At 43.0% G+C, this 19,222-nt stretch overlaps 1 protein-coding gene across 1 annotated transcript; it reads left to right on the forward strand.

Annotated features, from left to right (window-relative positions):
* The first annotated feature begins 20 nt into the window (after positions 1–20).
* On the forward strand, positions 21–17,591 carry LOC307248199 (breast cancer metastasis-suppressor 1-like protein-A). Its single transcript, XM_080024484.1, is given in 11 exon segments — positions 21–257; positions 5,703–5,793; positions 5,922–6,049; positions 6,742–6,821; positions 8,119–8,215; positions 8,556–8,638; positions 8,759–8,763; positions 8,765–8,828; positions 9,173–9,212; positions 9,751–9,886; positions 16,504–17,591. Coding segments are annotated over 11 exon segments (978 nt in total). The 5' UTR covers positions 21–121; the 3' UTR covers positions 16,622–17,591.
* The last annotated feature ends 1,631 nt before the right edge of the window (positions 17,592–19,222 follow it).

A 19,222-nucleotide genomic window follows, 5' to 3' on the forward strand; every position in this document is an offset into this window, starting at 1 on the left:
GTCTAGCTGTGGAGCAACTAGCTAGCCGGTTAGCTCCCCGATGCTAATTACCTCCAACTAAATAATAAGAATCCACCGGGGTCCACCCACCTACCCACATACCCACACCACCGTCGCCACCATGCCGGTCCACTCCCGGGAAAAGAAGGAGAGCCACCAGGACGACATGGAGGTGGACTTCCCGGAGCAGGACGCCAGCACCACGGAGGAGGAGGACACGGTGAGCTCGTCCGGCTCCGAAGACGGAGACAGTTCGGGTGAGACGCCGACACAGAGACAGACACCGCAGGCCCCAAAGACAACCAGACAGCCATGGCTTCATGATGTAGAAACAAGAAGTTGTCACCGAGAGCAAAATGTGTTTAATGTCGGTCCCATGTCCAGTCATCCCCTATGTTCCCTCAAACACAAATGTAGGTCCGATGTTCCCTCATCCCAAATGTAGGTCCGATGTTCCCTCATCCCAAATGTAGGTCCTATGTCCCCTCATCCCAAATATAGTTCCTATGTCCCCTCATCCCATATGTAGGTCCTATGTCCCCTCATCCCAAATGTAGGTCCTATGTCCCCTCATCCCAAATGTAGGTCCTATGTCCCCTCATCCCATATGTAGGTCCTATGTCCCCTCATCCCAAATGTAGGTCCTATGTCCCCTCATCCCAAATGTAGGTCCTATGTTCCCTCATTCTAAATACAGGTTCTATGTTCCCTCAAACACAAAGCTAGGTCCAATGTTCCCTCATCCCAAATGTATGTCCTACGTTCCCTCATCCCAATGTTCCCTCATCTCAAATTTAGGTCCAATGTCCCCTCATCCCAAATTTAGGTCTATTGTCCCTTCATCCCAACTTGAGGTCCTATGTCCCCTCATCCAAAATGCAGGTCCTATGTCCCCTCATCCAAAATGTAGGTCCTATGTCCCCTCATCCTAAATTCAGGTCCTATGTCCCCTCATCCTAAATTCAGGTCCTGTGTCCCCTCATCCCAAATCTGGGTCATATGTCCCCTCAACCAAATTTAGGTCCTACGTTCCATCATCCCCTATGCTGCCTCATCCGGGCGGGGTGGGATGGGTGACTGAGAAAGTCTCCCCGTTGGCACAAAGCTCTTTTTGTTTCATTCAATTAGGAATGGGGTAAATTTTAAAACATTACAATAAAAACACATACCGCCACGAGGAGATCACTTCCGCCCGCCTTCTCACAGCCCAGTGGCAAATGCCCGGCCCCCGCGGCCCTGCACCTGTCCGCGGCCTGGTGGTTGGAAACCTTTGCTCTACGGCGCTAACGCACAGGGCTTCAACGGAGTGGAGATGGCTCCCTCTCATTACGCATTTACGCCACTGTTCTACACTTGGCTGTTTAACAAATTATCACTGTTAAATAAATTTAAAACTTAAAATAATTGTTGAACAGTAGTTATTTTGATTGAAAGTGTTTAATATGTACAATTCTAAGGAAATCCTGGGGGGGGGGGGGGTATTTATTGAAGTTATACCCTAAATCTAGCCACTGGGGGTGCACAAGCAAGTGTATCATCAGTGCCGGTCCCAAGCCCGGATAAACAGAGATGGTTGCGTCAGGAAGGGCATCAAGCGTAAAAACCATGCCAAACAAACATTGCGGACAACAGAGTTGATTTCCATACCGGATCGGTCGAGGCCCGGGTTAACAACGACCACCACTGGTGCCGTTAGCCAACAGGGTGCCAGCAGAAATTGTGCGACTGTTGGCCAAAGAAGAAGAAGAAGAAGAGGAGGAAGGCATATCCGGAGACAGCAGGAGAGGAAGAAGGGTAGGAGAGTAGAGAGTTGAGAGTAGGAACTTTGTACGTTGGCACTATGAAGGGTCAAGAGAGAGCTGGCTGACATGATGGAGAGAAGGAAGGTAGATGTACTATGTGTACAAGAGACCAGGTGGAAGGGGAGGAAGGCCAGGAGTATCGGAGTCGGGTACAAACTGTTCTACCATAGAGTGGATGGCAAGAGAAATGGGGTAGGGATAGTCTTGAACGAAGAATATGTCAAGACTGTTTTGGAGGAGACGAGAGTGTCGGACAGAGTGATGAGCATGAAGCTGGAAACTGATGAGGTGATAATGAATGTAGTCAGCGCATATGCTCCCCAAGTTGGGTGTGAGATGGACGAGAAAGAAGAATTCTTTAGTGAGTTGGATGTAGTGGTGGAGAGCGTCCCCAAGGGAGAGAGAGTGGTCGTTGGAGCAGATCTCAATGGGCATGTTGGCGAAGGGATCAGAGACATAGGTGACGAGAAGATGATGGGTAGGTATGGTGTCAAGGAGAGGAATGTGGAAGGACAGATGGTAGTGGATTTCACCAAAAGGATGGAATTGGGAGGAACACAGGGTGACATACAAGAGAGGAAGGTGCACACAGGTGGACTACGTCTTTTGCAGGAGGTGCAACCTGAAAGAGATTAGTGACTGCAAAGTGGTGGTAGGGGAGTGTGTGGCTAGGTAACATCGGATGGTGGTCTGTAGGATGACTCTGGAGGCCAAGAAGAGGAAGAGAGTGAAAGTAGGGCCAAAGATAAAATGGTGGAAGTTGAAAAAGGAGTGTTGCATGCAATTTAGGGAAGAGGTAAAACAGGCAATAGTTGGGATTGAACGGTTACCAAATGGCCAAGAAGGTACTCGGTGTATCATGGAGGAAGGAAGACAAGGACTCTTGGTGGTGGAATGAGAAAGAACAGGAGAGCATAGAGCAGAAGAGGTCGGTGAAGAAGAAATGAGAGTCAGAGACATGAAGAAAGTAGACAGGAGTACAAGCTGATGCGGCACAAGGCGAAGAGAGAAGTGGCAAAGGAAAAGGCAAACGACGAGTTGTATGAGAGGTTGGACATTCAGGAAGGAGAAAGGGACTTCTACCGATTGGCAAGACAAAGGGACCAAGCTGGGAAGGATATACAGCAGGTTAGGGTGATGAAGGATAATGATGGGAATGTGCTGACTAGTGAGGAGAGTGTGTTGAGAAGGTGGAAGGAGTACTTTGAGGAGTTGATGAATGAAGAAAATGAGAGGGAGAGAAGAGTGGATGATGTGGGGATAGTGGATCAAGAAGTGCAGCAAATTAGCAAGGATGAGGTGAGAACAGCATTGAAGAGTGGAAAGGTTGGCCAAGGTGACATACCTGGGGAAGCATGGAAATGTTTAGGTGAGATGGCAGTGGTGTTCCTAACGAGACTGTTTAACACCATCTGGGAAAGGGAGAGGATGCCGGAGGAGTGGAGAAGAAGTGTACTGGTACCCATCTTCAAGAATAAGGGAGAGGTACAGAGCTGTAGTAACTACAGGGGAATAAAGTTGATCAGCCACAGCATGAAGCTATGGAAAAGGGTAGTGGAGGCTAGGTTAAGAGGAGAGGTGGGGATCAGCGAGCAGCAGTATAGGTTCATGCCAAGAAAGAGTACTACAGATGCAATGTTTGCTTTAGGAACGCTGATGGAAAAGTACAGGGAAGGTCATATGGAGTTGTACTGCGTCTTTGTGGATTTAGAGAAAGCATATGATAGGGTCCCGAGAGAGGGAGTGTGGAGCAGGTTGAGGAGAGCCTGGAGAAGTGGAGGCATGCATTAGAGAGAAGAGGAATGAAAGTCAGCAGGAGTAAGACCGAATACATGTGCCTGAATGGGAGGGAAGGCGGCGAAAAGCTGAGAATGCAAGGAGTGGAGGTGGAGAAGGCAGATGAGTTCAAGTATTTGGGGTCCACCATCCAAAGCAGCAGAGAGTGCGGGAGAGAGGTCAGGAAGAGAGTACAGACAGTGTGGAGTGGGTGGAGAAGAGTGTCTGGCATGATCTGTGACAGAAGGTTTACAGCAAGAGTGAAGGGGAAGGTCTACAGGACGGTAGTGAAATCAGCTATCAGATGGTTTGGACACGTGTGTAGGAGAGATGAGAGTTACATTGGGAGAAGGATGCTGAGGATGGAGCTGCCAGGCAAGAGGAAAAGAGGAAGGCCAAAGAGAAGGTTTATGGATGTGGTGAGGGAGGACATGCAGGCGGTTGGTGTAAGGGAGGAGGATGCGCAGAACAGAAGGTATCAGAGGCAGATGATCCGCTGTGGTGACCCCTAACGTGAGCAGCCGAAAGAAGAAGGTTCCCTATCGGGAACAAGATCACAAAAGTGAAAGGTCTGTCACACAACTAAATTGTTACGTATCCTACCTATCCTCCTTTCTGTTCGTGAACAATTAGTAACAAGTGCAGCCACGGTGGTTGTGGCGGTTGTGGCACGGTGGCGCAGTGCATTGCACTTCTTGCACCTCACAGCAAGAAGGTCCTGGGTTCGATTCCCGCCTGGGGCGCTGTTGGCACCGTGCTCCGGCGGGTTATCTCCCAAATAGGAGCCTTTCTGTGTGGAGTTTGCATGTTCTCCCCGTGCTCACATGGGGTTTCCTCCACCTCACGTCAGTAAGGACCCCCACCAAAAACATGCACCCATCATCGTCTGACCAGCAATGGACACTCATCACCTGGTCCCCGGGCGCATCCACTTATGCTGCCCACTGGTCCTGGCTGTGCCCCCGGAGGAAGGACAAGCCAGGATGGGTCAAAAGCAGAGAATCCATTTCACCGGCCACCATCAAAAGCATATGCATGTGTGTGTGTGTGTGTGTGGGTGTGTGTGTGCAAGCATGTGTTATAGTGTGGTGTGTTGTGTGATGAATAAAGACTGTTTCTTCTTCTTCTTTCTTCACTTTAATTAACATTTTTACTAAAATAACATTTTGATCAAATGAAAAACAAAGTAATTATTGCACGTAGGTCTAAATAAATAATAAAGGTTGTGATGTTGTTCGTCTTCGTCGGAACGTCCCATCGAAATATTTTACACAATGAATATTTACCGTTTGCTGGTCGTAACTTAAATATCCAAAAAAAACTGCAAACTATGTGACCAAACCACACACCGTCTTTCTAGTTCTCCCCAGAGTTCTAGACGCTGTGGCTCCGGGTGTACTGTGTTTCAAGCGCAACCTGTCCACAACGGAGGGGGTGGACTTAGTTCTATCTCAACAAACGTGATTGGTCAGAGCTGAAGCTTTGAGAACAGCTTCAGATCGTCCAAACTGATTGTCTTCCCGTTGCAACTAGCCAAGCGCGGAAATTAGCAGATCTGCAGATTTTTTTTAATCTAAATGATCGATTAAATACCCTTTTGTTACTATATTGCTATATTATTATTATTATTATTATTATTACTATTAGTAGTAGGGGTTTCTGTTTTATTTTGACATTGAGGAAAATAATATGGCGATAATTATCGTTATACCACCCAGCACTTATTCAAATTTTGTTTGGAGGACATTATGGAGAGGGAGATTTAAATATGTCGGATTTCAACTGATTTTCCCAGTCAAAAACCGGCAATTACCGGATAATGGAAACGCTGACCTGTGTATCATGTAGACTACACCACTGCTCAGCCTTCTGTTCCCACAAACACAAATTTAGGTCCTGTGTTCCCTTATCCCTATGTTTCTCTTTGTGTATACTGCTGCCACCGATTTAAGCATCTCTATGGGAACGCAATAAAGGTAACAGGGCTAATGGAGCATCTAATTGAGGGAACATGGGACCCACAATGAAAGCTTGCCGATTGCCGTTGCAGAATGTAGATATTACAGATGTGAAATGAAACCTTACACGTCTGTCTTCTGTTTGTTTTTGGTTTGTGTTTAACAGAGATGGATGATGAGGACTGCGAGAGGAGAAGGATGGAGTGCCTGGACGAGATGACCACCCTGGAGAAACAGTTTACAGACCTGAAAGAACAGTAAATTGCCTTTATGTGTTGTCTTTTAGGGATTGTACCTCTGTTTTCTAGGCTGTAGCCTAACAATAACAATAGTAATGGTGATTCTCCAGGTTTTGTGTTGTTGAAATACCATGGCTTTTGTCCAGGTTGTATAAGGAGCGTCTGAGCCAGGTGGATGTCAAGCTGCAGGAAGTGATGGCCGGCTGCGCCCAGGAGTATCTGGAGCCTCTGGCCAACCTCCAGGAGAACATGCAGATCAGGACCAAAGTGGCTGGTGGGCACCGCTTCTGGAACCCCCAATTTGACTTGAATTTGAGCTGATGCCAACTACTGATCTGATCCATTAGTTGTTTTGAGCACTTAAAGAGTTGTCTCAGAACATTCGTTTGGAATCATTAGACCATAATGGTCTCATTATCATTTATTTAGATAGTCGTCTTCTATCTGTCAAAAAAAACAGAAAATGGAGTTGCTCTTTGATGACGGACATGATCAAGTCTGTGGTTTTCTGGATTTCTGTATTAAGGAAATTCTCCAATACCCTATTTAAGCCTGTTTTAGGACCAATGACAGTATTTCTATCGTTTTGATTCGGAACGCTGCCATTATAAATGCAGAATTGTCACGGAACAATCTATCACATAGAGATGATGGTTGGATTACCATGTATATCGTATTTAGTAATCTATCAGTACCATCACATGACAGGAGAAAATATCAATAAACAAAAACTAATTCAGAGCTACTACCTATTTCTTTAAACTTGGTTTGTTCTACTTGGATCCTACCTTTTTCATCCAATCAGAATTAAGCTTTTAGCAATCAGTAACAAAATACCAGATTCACAGATTTGGCCCAGCTTCCTTTTTGGCCCACACTTCCCCTGCAATTTGTACATCCTCAAACAGGTTTGCATTACATCTGCGGCCTGAAGCTGGTTGTCTCACCGTGTGTATGTTTCTACAGGGATCTACAGGGAGCTGTGTTTGGAATCTGTGAAGAACAAGTACGAGTGTGAGATCCAGGCGGCCTGCCAACACTGGGAGGTGAGAGGGGGATGGTGTTAAATCGAAATATAAAAATAAAAAACCCTACTCTGTTCAGATTATGGAGGAATTTGCACATGTAGTATACATTTGATGTACATAATTCTCATGAATTGACCTGATTTGATTAATATGAATCTGTTAATTGGAAAGATAAAAGGCCTTCTGGTGCTTGGTTATTTATTGATAATGAACATTGGAATATAATAAATGGGTAGATGTTGAATTTGCTTCAATCCTACTGAAGCAAATTCAACCCCCCCCCCCCATTGTGCTTTTTATTTATTGAAACAGTTTTAACAGCGGTTTGAGAGTTCCCTGATATTTGGACGGAAATGTGAAACAAGGGACGGACAGAAACAATATTTGAAAATTGGCTATTATTCAGCCATTATTATAATGATTTTTGTTTTTATTAATAGGGGTGGGCCAATCACATGATAGTCGTAGTTGTAATCAGAATCCTATCCATAAAATCTACCCCAATCGTCGTGATGAAATTGGTGGTAATCAGGAAAAGCAGAAGTTGCCTAAAAAAGGTAGTAAAAGGAGCTCCTCGCTTTTATTGTGAAGGAAAAACAACGTTAACAGAGCAATTCATCTCGATGATAGTAGTGTCCATGCACTAAGCTTTGTTTACATATAGGCACAGACCCCCACCTCAAGTCTTACCAAGTCATCAGCCCCGACATAGCGTCCCGTTAGCTCGATGGCACCATTGGGAACGCCGCTGTTGTGCCATGATTCCCTGAAAATCATGATGTTGGAATCCATCATTCTTTTATCAGTGGTGATCGGCAGCGGCAGCTCATCCATTTTATTTGCCAGAGACCGAACATTGGTGAGGAAAATCTCTCTGGAATCAGCTTGAGATCGCCAAAAAAGTTGTCAATGTTGCAAGGACCGATGTCCAAATGTTCCTGTTGGCTGTACGATGTCTATGCAAGACAGTTCTCAGTGAACAAACTTGAAACAAATAGGCAGATAACGACTAATTTGCAGAATTTGGAGAGACGCTGAGCCTCGCATTGTACCATCTTCCACGAAGCATAGGGGAAGCACTAGGAGTGGGAGGGACCGTATGTGCAGCTGTCCTATCACGTGAGCATGATCAGATCACGCAACGTATTTGTCATTGACAGACGGAAGATATACTCAGTGAGACCAAATGATAAGAACATTTTTATTCTCCGATCTGGATATAAACTCTAAATGATCAAATGTCAAATGGCCCACCCATCATTATTATTATAATTATTATTATTTATTATTGTCCTGTTTCCTGTCTCTTCCCCAGAGTGAGAAGCTGCTGCTGCTGGACACGGTACAGAGTGAACTGGAGGAGAAGATCAGACGCCTGGAGGAGGACAGACACAGCATCGACATCACCTCGGGTACCAGCACCTCAAGAACCATCTGCCTTCTTCTATCTCATCCTCCCAGCTCACTTTGTTTTTTTTTGTTTTTTACACAATATATTGCGAGAAAATCCTTGACGATTAATCAGGATCTGTGTAGTTGAAGATGGTAAAATATGCAAAATGTACAAAGTATCGGAGGAAGAATCGCAATATATTGCAGTATTTTTTCTTATTTGTCCCACACCCCCTAGTGGCCTGCAGCTGAATTTGAAAATTTGTTCGTATGTATCAAGCCGCTACTAATGTCTGTGTATCTTGAGGTCTCGCTCTCACTCTCCTCTTACTCTCACTCTCTCACTCTCTCTCCTGACAGAATTGTGGAACGACGGCTTGCACTCGCGCAAGAACAAGAAGAAAGATCCCTTCTGCCCCGTGAAGAAGAAGAAACCTGTGGTGGTTTCAGATATCCTTTTCTTTTTTTTCACATGATTCTTCCGGTTTGTTTTCTTTATTTTCTCTGTGTTTGCTTGCTTGCTCGTGGGCATCCTGCCATAATTTGTTTTCCTTAACAACTAGATCACGGCCATACATTGTTTACATGCTGCAAGACCTTGACATCCTTGAAGACTGGACCGCAATTAGAAAGGTATCTGAGCAGAACATGATCAAAGAAATGGAATAGGTATTCTACAGTATACTGTACACAGGGTAAAGAAATATAAATATAAAATATGAATATAAAATAAAAAATAATGTTAAATAATCATATCAAATAATAAAATAAATTAAAAAAATAAAGATCTACAAGCTGAAAATACATATATTGTACAAAATATACAAACATCTATATATGCAAAAAAAATATATGTATAGAGGGTGCAAATATTAAAATATATTAAAAGTTAAGAGTTGAAGTTTGTTTGTTGACTAATTTGTTGTCTCCTCGTTGTGATCTAGACTTTTTTAAGCTTGTGTCTGTATTGCTTGCAGGCGATGGCGTCTCTTGGGCCGCACCGGGCGAAGGTCGATGGTAAGAAGCTTCCTTCTCTTCCTCCGTTACAGCCGATATCTGAATCGCTGCAGGTATTGATCCCCAGCCGGTCAGGCAGAGAGGACTTGATTTAAAGCTCCCAAAAATTCATTAGGGATGCACTGAAAAATACAAGCCATATTCAAGATGTCAGATAAGAGATCTAATGCATTTTTTTTTCTCTCCACAATTTTTGGCACACAGGCATTTTTGATATAATTATGTCCTAAGGACCACAAACTAAAGCTCTAGACATCAGTACAGTTCAGTATAAATAGTCGACTTTATTTTGCAGGCACTTAAAAATAAACAGCCATTCAATATATTTTGAGTTGTGCATGTGCTTTTCTATATGATGTTCCCATTGTTGGTGGCGGGGTCCGCCACTTCCGGCAAGACGTGAAAAGCCAGCGTGGGGAATTTATCTTTATTTTATCTTCAGCCTATTTTTACAAAAGTTGCTCCTTCTTCCCTCCCTCCCCATTCTTGCCCCCATCCCTCTTCTCTTATTCCTCGTCTTCATCCCTCTGTTTCCCAGGCTCCGCCCCGGCAGCCAAGACGGAGCGGCACCACCACGTGGCACGCTCTGAGGACGGACGCCTCTTCTACGACAGCCAGTGGTACTGCAGAGGACAGTCCATCTGCATCCACAGAAAGGACGAGTTCCCCACTAGGTAGGTAGGTAGGTAGGTAGGTGTGTGTGTGTGTGTGTGTGTGTGTGTGTGTGTGTGTGTGTGTGTGTGTGTGTGTGTGTGTGTGTGTGTGTGTGTTACTACGATAGTCCTTACTGAGTTGAAAAGAACGAACACTGCAAGATGATCAATGCTAGTGAACTAGTTATAATACTTGTAGTAAAAAAAAATAGCAATACTACTAATAATAATGTTAATAATAATAACCTTTATAGCACTTTTCATACACAACATGCAAATGAAAGTGATTAATATGAATAATTAATATGAGACAATCAAATAATAATAAATGATAAATGATAATAATAATAAAAACAAGCAAAATGCATTTTATAAAAGTATGTCAGTATTATAGTTTAGTTTTTGGGTCTTCAATTTAGCGCGATCATTCCTCAGTATGTCTCTGCACGCTACATAGATACGTAGATAGCAACTTTACTTCTAGCGGCAATCTTTCCAAAAATCATCGTCTTCATCTTCAGTGTTAATGAAATCCATATTTACCATAAATATCTTGTATCACACATTTTGCCGGATTTTCACTTTCACCCCACTTAAATGAAGTTTAGACAAGCAGCCTTTTTTTTTTTTTTTTTTTTTTTTTTACTATGCCACTAAATTGTGGAGGAACACCATCCAAAATAATATTAGAGAGGCAGGTTCTATAAGGGAGGGGTTTGGGCAGAATAACAATTAAATCATCAATGACTCCATTGATCGCCAATTGACATTAATGACAGAATATTAATATTTGTTTATCCTCCAGTAAAAATAAGAGCATTGAAACAGTGTACTGTGTAAGTGCAGTTCACCGTGTTCTGAAACTGATCGCAGAGGGAGAGAGCCACTCTCTCCCTCTCTGCTCAGAGCTGTTTTGAGCCCCTTTCCACACATAGTTCCTGGTAATTTATTAATTATCTATTCACACATGCAGCTACATTATGGAACATTTCCATCTTGTGCCTTTTCACACATGCCATGATAATGCTGGAATAGATGGGGCAAGGGACAGTCCAGCAGAAGTCACCCGGTCCACACCCCCCGCACCGGACAGCAATAGATGCAGCAGCAGCACCCAGAGCGACACACGGACAAAGCTCATTCACTTGCGCGAGGGTAGATGTGGATGTAGCATGCAAATAAAAATAATATGCCAATGAAATAAATCCTGAAATAAATAAACAAGGCAATAAATTCATGTAAATATATATGAGTATATGTAAATAAATGCCCGATGGACCAGGCCGAGGCAGTTGTGCATCCAATGCGCCCGGCCAAGGTGGGGAGATCTTTCATTGCGATCCATGGGATCTTTCATCTCTTTGATTGTACCGCAGGTTTTTGTGAGATCCTCCTGTCTATTTATGCGCCAACTATGCGTTGTCCTCAGTGGAAAAGATGTATCAGAGAATTGGAGTGGATTTTATGGGTTTTTTTCTCCTCCAGACTGCAGTTTTCCTGTGTTATTTTATTATACTTAAATTTATTTTAGTTTGTTTCCTACTTGTATGAAACATTTTTTTAAACACAACTGAGTTAAGGGGCTGTTGTTGCAGGGTCTTGCATTCCAATGCTCTGCAATTCCCAAACCACACAGTAATGCAGCCGGCCAGGACACTCTCCACAGTGCCTCTGTAGAAGGTGGTATGGATGGACAGTGGCAGACTGGCTCTCTTCAATACCAGCAGGAAGTGGAGGCGTTGCTGTGCCTTCTTTACTGCATAGTTTGTGTTGAGAGACCAGATGAGGTCGTCAGCAATTTTCACACCAAGAAACTTGGTGCTCCTGACCCTCTCCGCTGCGGAGCCGCTGATGAACAGTGGAGAGTGGTCAACCAGCGTCCTCCTGAAATCAACAACCACCTCTTTAGTTTTGTCTACGTTGAGAGATAATTTGTTGTCATTGCACCAGCCCACCAGTTGCTCCACTTCCTCTCTGTTTGATGTTTCGTCATTGTTACTGATTAGGCCCACCACTGCGGTGTCATCAGCAAACTTAATGAAGTTGTAGGTGAGCAGCGTGAATACCAGTGGGCTGAGCCACAGCCTTGGGGGCACCTGTGCTTAGCGTGATGGTACCTGATGTTCTGCTGCCGAGACATACTGTCTGCAATCTCTCTGTCACAAAGTCCAGAATCCATTTACAGATGGGGGTGTTGAGGCTTAGCAGAGAAAGTTTCCCTGCCATCTTCTGGGGGATGATTGTATTGAATGCTGAACTGAAGTCTATGAACAGCATTCTGACATAGGTGCCCTTAATGTCCAGGTGAGATATGGCTGAGTGCAGGGTGTAGGAAATGGCATCATCGGTGGAGCTGTTGGGGCGGTATGCAAACTGGAGAGGGTCCATTGAGGTGGGGAGGGCGGATTTGATGTGTCTCAAGACTAGCCACTCAAAGCACTTCATCATAATGGTAGTCAGTGCCACAAGGCGCTAGTCATTGAGACGTGTCACTATTATCTTCTTTGACACTGGGAGGATGGTGGTCTTTTTGGAGCCTGTACGGACAACAACCTGGCTCAGGGAGTTGGGAATGTTAAAGATGTCTGTGATGATCTCTGCCAGCTGGTTAGCACAGTCCCTGAGCACGCCCCCAGGTAAGTTGTCAGGGCCTGCAGCTTTGCATAGGTTGACCCTGGATAGGGTTTTCCTCATGTCAGTCAGACAGAGTCCAGATAGAGTACCTGCTCCTCGAGGGGGTGTTCTTATACGCCGGCGTGTCATTTCCAACTTCGAAACCGTGCATAGAAGTCATTAAGTGTGTCAGGGAGGTGGGCGTCACTGTTGCTGACCTGTAATGTTGTCTTTTAGTCTCTTTGGAACGGGAGTGGTTAGGACCCAATTGCAGCACAAAGACAGGCAGGGATATTTGGTAATGTCTTTTATTTGTAGAGCGGACGGAAGATAGGCAGGAGGACAGGCAGGATACGTCGTCGGGGACAGGCAGGTTCGATAATGGGGAGGGCAGACGGAAGACAGGCGGGGGGCAGGCAGGATACGTGGTCGGGGCGAGGCAAGGTCAGTAGCGGGGAATCAGTCTGGAGAACGCTGGAGAGTCTGGTGCAAGCATCGAAGACAATCTGGCAATGGGTGACTGGTGAGAGAGGCATATATAGTGGCTTGATTGCTGATCGGGAACAGACGTGTGCGCAGGTGAATAGAGTTGGGCTAATGAGGCAGGTCAGGAGAGGGAGGGGAAGGTAGATGAAAGCGGAGATCATGACACTCTTAAGGCCTTGATGCCCTGCCACATGCACCTAGAATCCTTGATATCACAGAAGTGGTTTTAATCTTCTGTTTAAGGTTGAGTTCTCAAAGTCGTCCTGCAGGGCAAAGTTAGCTCCTTCTGGCCAGATTCTGTTGGTCCTGTGTGCCGGCTTGGAGCGTTTCAGCTGTGGTAGGTGGTTTTAGTAGGGGGGATGGCCTTTTATGCCCCGCAGATGTTGGTGTACACTAAGTCCAGCGTACTATCCCCCCTTGTGGCAATGTTCACGTGTTGGTAGAATTTGGGTACTACAGTCTTAAGGTTAGCATGGTTGAAGTCCACAGCTACAATGGGGGAAAAAAAACATTGGGACGGGCCTCGTGCCGCTTGCTAATGACGCCGTAGAGCTTGCGCAGCACCTCATTAGAATTAACGCTCGGGGGAATGTACACTGCCACCACGGTAATGGCGGTGAATTCCCTCGGCAAATAAAACGGCCTGCACTTCACCACTAAAGTCTAGCTGCGGTGAACAGAGTGTCATGACTACCGTAGCATTTACACACAACAGTCATTGTTTATATAAACACACAGCCCACCACCGACAGGACATGGGATTCCTATCCGCATGGATTTTTATATGTATGTGACAAATAAAAATCTTGAATCTTGAATCTTGAATCAATGTTAGCCCATGTAGCTGGATGGCTGTGTCAGGGATGTTGGCTTGTCTTGTTTCTGTCTTCTCTTGTACCGCTTGCGGTAACTCCTCTCCTGAGCAGCTGTGTCAGGCGGCGCCACGGTTGTGGGGCCTTGTCTGCACAGTAGCCCAAGGCTACACAGCTTCTCTGTCAGCACTGTCGATAGTAGCGGGTTGTATGTTTTTCCGGTGGTTTCATAGCTGATCCATTTTTTCCATAAATCCATGCGTACCTCCATCTCGAAAATTGTAATTCAAGATTCAAGATTCAAGATTTTTATTTGTCACATACATATACATACTTCCATACATATATGCAGTGAAATGTAATGCAACGCACCCGGTGATAGCACACAATAAGTCCTGGGAAAAAGTACAAAAATAAAATAAAAAGTAGAAAATTCCTTTCTAATAGACCGACTAACTGACTCCTAAAACGTAATACAGTAAGTGGAATACTTATAGAATAAGATAAAAAATATATAGAATAAAATACAATAAAAATAAATTGAAATAAAATGGAATAGATAGAAGGAATATGCCTATGTATATACAGATATGTGCATTTAAAGTGGCATGTGAATTAAAGTGGCATGTGAATGTCAATAGTGTGAGGTAGTGTTTGGGATAATACAGCACAGTATACAACAGTACAGCGCAGCAATACGGCATCACGAACAACCCTGAACAGTGATACAGTATGCGGTACAGTATGCTACATACAGTACAGTAGGTAGTGGAGCCTAGTGTGTGGCTCAGTTAGGACCCCTGGTGAGGTCAGCGTTGACAGTTCTGATGGCTTGAGGGAAGAAACTCGGTCTCAGTCTCTCTGTTCTCGCTGTGTGACTGCGGAGGCGCTTGCCTGACCGCAGCAGCTGAAACAGTCCGTTGTTGGGGTGATGAGGATCCTTCATGATCCTGCAGGCTCTGCTACTACACCTTCAGTTCGATAAGAAGTGATGCTGTGTTCATAGGAACTCGGAAAACAAATTTGTGACTAATGCAACCAACCTCGACCCCGTGTATAGCTTCCTGTGGCTATATTTATTATTAGGGGTCCAGCCCGCAGAATTTTGTTCTGGGAAAATTCTTAGAATTTTGAAACCTAAAACTATTTGAAACAGAAGAATGGCAGAAGCTACGAACTCGTTTGAACTGGTACTTCACAAACACCTCGTGGTTGAAGTTTCATCCAAATCGATCTATATAAGGACCAGAAATGAGTGAAAAACCGACCAAATTTGATCGATATCACAGACACGGTCCAATGCATTTAACACCAAAATATGTCCAACCCGGCTAAAGGTATCTGGAACAGAATAATGACATAAGCTACGAATACTTAAGGTGTCGTTTAAACTGATATGTCACAAGCATCCCGTGGTTTAAGTTTCATCAAAATCGATCCACATACAAGTCAGAAATTAGTGAAAAACCAAACAAATTTGACCCCAAATATTCAGCTGGTTGTGCTTGACTGACTATCAGAAAACAAAATGAACCGCATGAGATTTACAGTAAGACGCTTTATGACGTCATCATATTATTTACAATAAATGTGCAGGTTCTGATTCATCAGAATGTGGTTTCATAGTGGTTTGACATTACAAACTAAGCGTTTACGTGTATATTTATGTACTTTCTTACCTGGTAGATGTCAGTAGATCTGTTCGATTGATATTTTATCTCTTTGGTCTCTATAACTTTGCCGGATTCATGAAAAATATGAAAAACAGTAGTCCACAAAAACTTGTGACCATGTTGAGTGATGCGTTCAAGATCCAGCGATGCGTTGGAAAATAGAGCCATGATATGGTAATTACTCACAGAAATACCATGGAAACCATTCATTGAAACGTTACTTTAAAAAAGTAGAAACTAGATTAAGAAAATTTAATCCAAGGAAAAAAGTCACCACTAAAATTACGTAAATTAGATTACTATCATCATTGACACATACGAGACACAACGTCACCTGCCGTCACTGACACTGCACATGTACTTACATAAACGGGGGTTATAACAATGACAAGATTTGGTTTAAGGTAAAAACTATTTGCTTTAAAGAAACGTCATGTATAAACAGTTTCCTACAGCTAGATGTAGCAGATTTAAATGAAAAGACAAGTGTTGAGTATTGACAAGTTCTTCCATAATAATTCTAATGCCAAATTAATGTTAAAGTGTAGTGATCCTCTTTCCAAAATTGAAGATCCAAAAACCACAACCAACAATAATGAATTAAATTCAGAAGATGAACATATTGATAATATTGAATAAGATGCAATGTTTATGAACACGTAAAACTTTACAAACTCACCGAAAATTAAAGAACATTGGCGTTACATTGAAAAACAGTCACTTTGTGACATCATAAACCAACGCTATATAAATCCACGTTTCGTCTCTTTGAGTGGTCGTAAAAGTGAAGAAATTGTATCTCGTGCTACATTGGACATAATCCGGGGAACTATATAACAATATATAATACGTATCTAAGACGACTAAACTGGACCCTGTGTGTTGTGTTGCTCCACTGTTCAGCTTTATATTTATTTGTGTGTGTGTGTGTGTGTGTGTGTGTGTGTGTGTGTGTGTGTGTGTGTGTGTGTGTGTGTGTGTGTGTGTGTGTGTGTGTGTGTGTGTGTGTGTGTGTGTGTGTGTGTGTGTGTGTGTGTGTGTGCGCGCTTCACAGTGCCATCATCACCACCATCAACCACGACGAGATTTGGTTCAAGCGTCTGGACGGCACCAAGTCCAAGCTCTACGTCTCCCAGCTGCAGAAAGGCAAATACACCATCAAGCACTCCTAGACACACACACACGCGCCACGCTCTATCACCTTCCCCCTAATGTGACTGTCCATACATTGACACTTCCCCAATCCTCCCCTTCCTGACCTCTGCTGTGTAAATATGTACTTATGTTGATATTCTCCTCCTGGTCTCAAAGTGTCGTACATGCTCTCTGGAACGGAGATCCCACGAATATGCTGCTAAAATAACACACACACAAAATACAAGACAAAACAAAATAAACTAAGGGAAGTTTGATGGACAGAAAAATTAAAAAGAGACCGAGAACTGCAAGAGCTTTGAACTGTGAACTGGAGCTGAATGGTGCATGCGCCTTCCCCCAAAGACAAGACGGAACAAGATGATGCTTGAAAAATAGAACAAAAAAAAACAAAACCCTGAAGCCTGACTGTACCGAATGATGTGTTGTTGTGGAAGGAGGATTAACATACAGGGCGTCGTCCAAGTCGATGATACCACACAGCACCAGGTGGAATACCTGAACGTTTATTTTGTTTTTATTCCGGCTCCACCCAAGGAAACGCACTCGATAGATCACTCCTCAGAAACGAAGGAGTTGGTTGAAGTGAGTTTCAACTTTGAAAAATAATTACGTACCCTGTCGCCATGACGAAAATGAAATGATAGATTATCATTACATACAGCAACAGGACCAGTTACGTGTTAAATTAGGTTTTATCCCAATAACTATTCAGCTCAGACATTTTACATTATCTGACCATTTCCATGCTCATAGCTCACATTTTTTAATTTTTATATATTATCTCTATTTTCAGATTTAGTACAATTTAAATGATATGGTTGGAAATGTGTTATTCTAATATTTAGTCTACATATTGTAATTCTACTATTATTCTATATTTTGCCATAGTTTATTTATTAACAAATACAAAATATAACATTTTAACAGAAATGTATGACCATAATTGTCAGTTACTTAATTTTGCCGTATTTTATTTTGTTTATTTTGCCGTATTTGTTCAAGTAAAGATGCCTCTGCCTTTTTAAATTGGAATCCAGAAATACAAAATACGGCAAAATGAAGTACCTTTGAAAGAAAGTAAATGTGGTTAAAAATCGAAAAATCGAATAATAGGTAGCAAAAGCTCAGCTTGAGCTCGACAGTCTTGCCCAGTTGCAAATCTGGCAGCCTAATTTGGGCCACGGTCCACCATCTTGTGCAACCCGGTTTCCTCGTAGTAAACCTGTTTAGAAATCATCTGTTGATTTTACTCATTCATAAAAATAACATTTAATTCGGCAACCATTTTGTCAGTCTTGGAACCAAAATCTGATGTGAGGTTTTCAACTGGGCAACCAGCTTGAAAAGATCTTGCTCAATCATAAAACAATGACAATTTGGCAACTAAATGTTGATGCCTGGTTGTCAACTGGGCTCCCACTTCTAAAATGTAAAATCTGCAGAATAGGAAACAGCCTAAAACAAAATTTAACACTGGTCTGGTCCTTTTTAAAAATGGAAACTGAAGAGACAAGAGCACTCCAAGAAAGAAAAACAAATGAATATTTCAAATTGCCAAACAGTACTACTTCCAACGAGCTTAGAGTAGTATGTTATTTGAACGGTATTACTCTGTGGGTGGTTGTGGTCGTGATGATGTGTTTTTGGGTTTGTTCCACTGTCTCCCTCCGTTACCATGTGTCTGATAGTGCCTCAAGCTGGAGCTCAACTTTGTTTTTTTATATCTTCTGTTTCTCATTTATTTGGTCTTGGTTGTTTTGGACCGATGCTTAAGTGTTGAATATAGTTTTAAATTTTGGAAGGAAGTCACGAACAAGTTGCAACGTTTTTCAGGTCAGTAACAATTCATCTCTTGGGGTTTGTGTCTGTTTGGACAGTCATTTTTGGGGTCAAATCTTCAAATAACATAAAATACTGGAAACTAACTTCTATGGTGGGAAAGTATTAAATCTATTCCGGTGGGGAATTTCTTTTTCTTTTTTTATTTACAGTATATACCTTTTTTTTAAACTTCCTTCCTGTGTTATCCTTTTAGCCACACTCTATCCTTTCCCTTGAATATATATATATATATATATATATATATATATATATATATATATATATATTACGCAACTCACAAAAAGTTAGGGATATTCGGTTTTCAGGTGAAATTTCAGGATGAAGATAAAATGCACTATAACCTTTACAGATGAACTTAATTTGACCTTCTCTAAACTTTTGAATGCACATGTACAGCTGTTCAATTAAACAGTCCTCTTCATCATGCTGTTCACATTTTGACATCATGAGACCAAGACGACACCTAACAACTGATCAACAGTACCTCGCCATTGAGAGGCTTCAAACTGGATGTTCTCAGAGGGAAGTGGCCACTGAGCTTAGAGTGTCACAGAGTGTCATCAGCAGGTTGCAACAGAGATACAGAGACACTGGAAGAGTCACAGAAAGACATAGAAGTGGACGTCCTTTGACCACATCCCAGGCTGATGAGCGCTTCATTGTGAACAGTGCCCTGTGGAACCGGATGATGAATGCCACTCAACTCCAGGCACATTTAAGGGAGGTGAGAGGCACCCAAGTGTCACGACAGACCATTCAAAACCATTTTCATC

This window comes from Zeus faber (assembly GCF_960531495.2).
Source record: "Zeus faber genome assembly, chromosome: 2".
NCBI classification, from domain to species: Eukaryota; Metazoa; Chordata; class Actinopteri; order Zeiformes; family Zeidae; genus Zeus; species Zeus faber.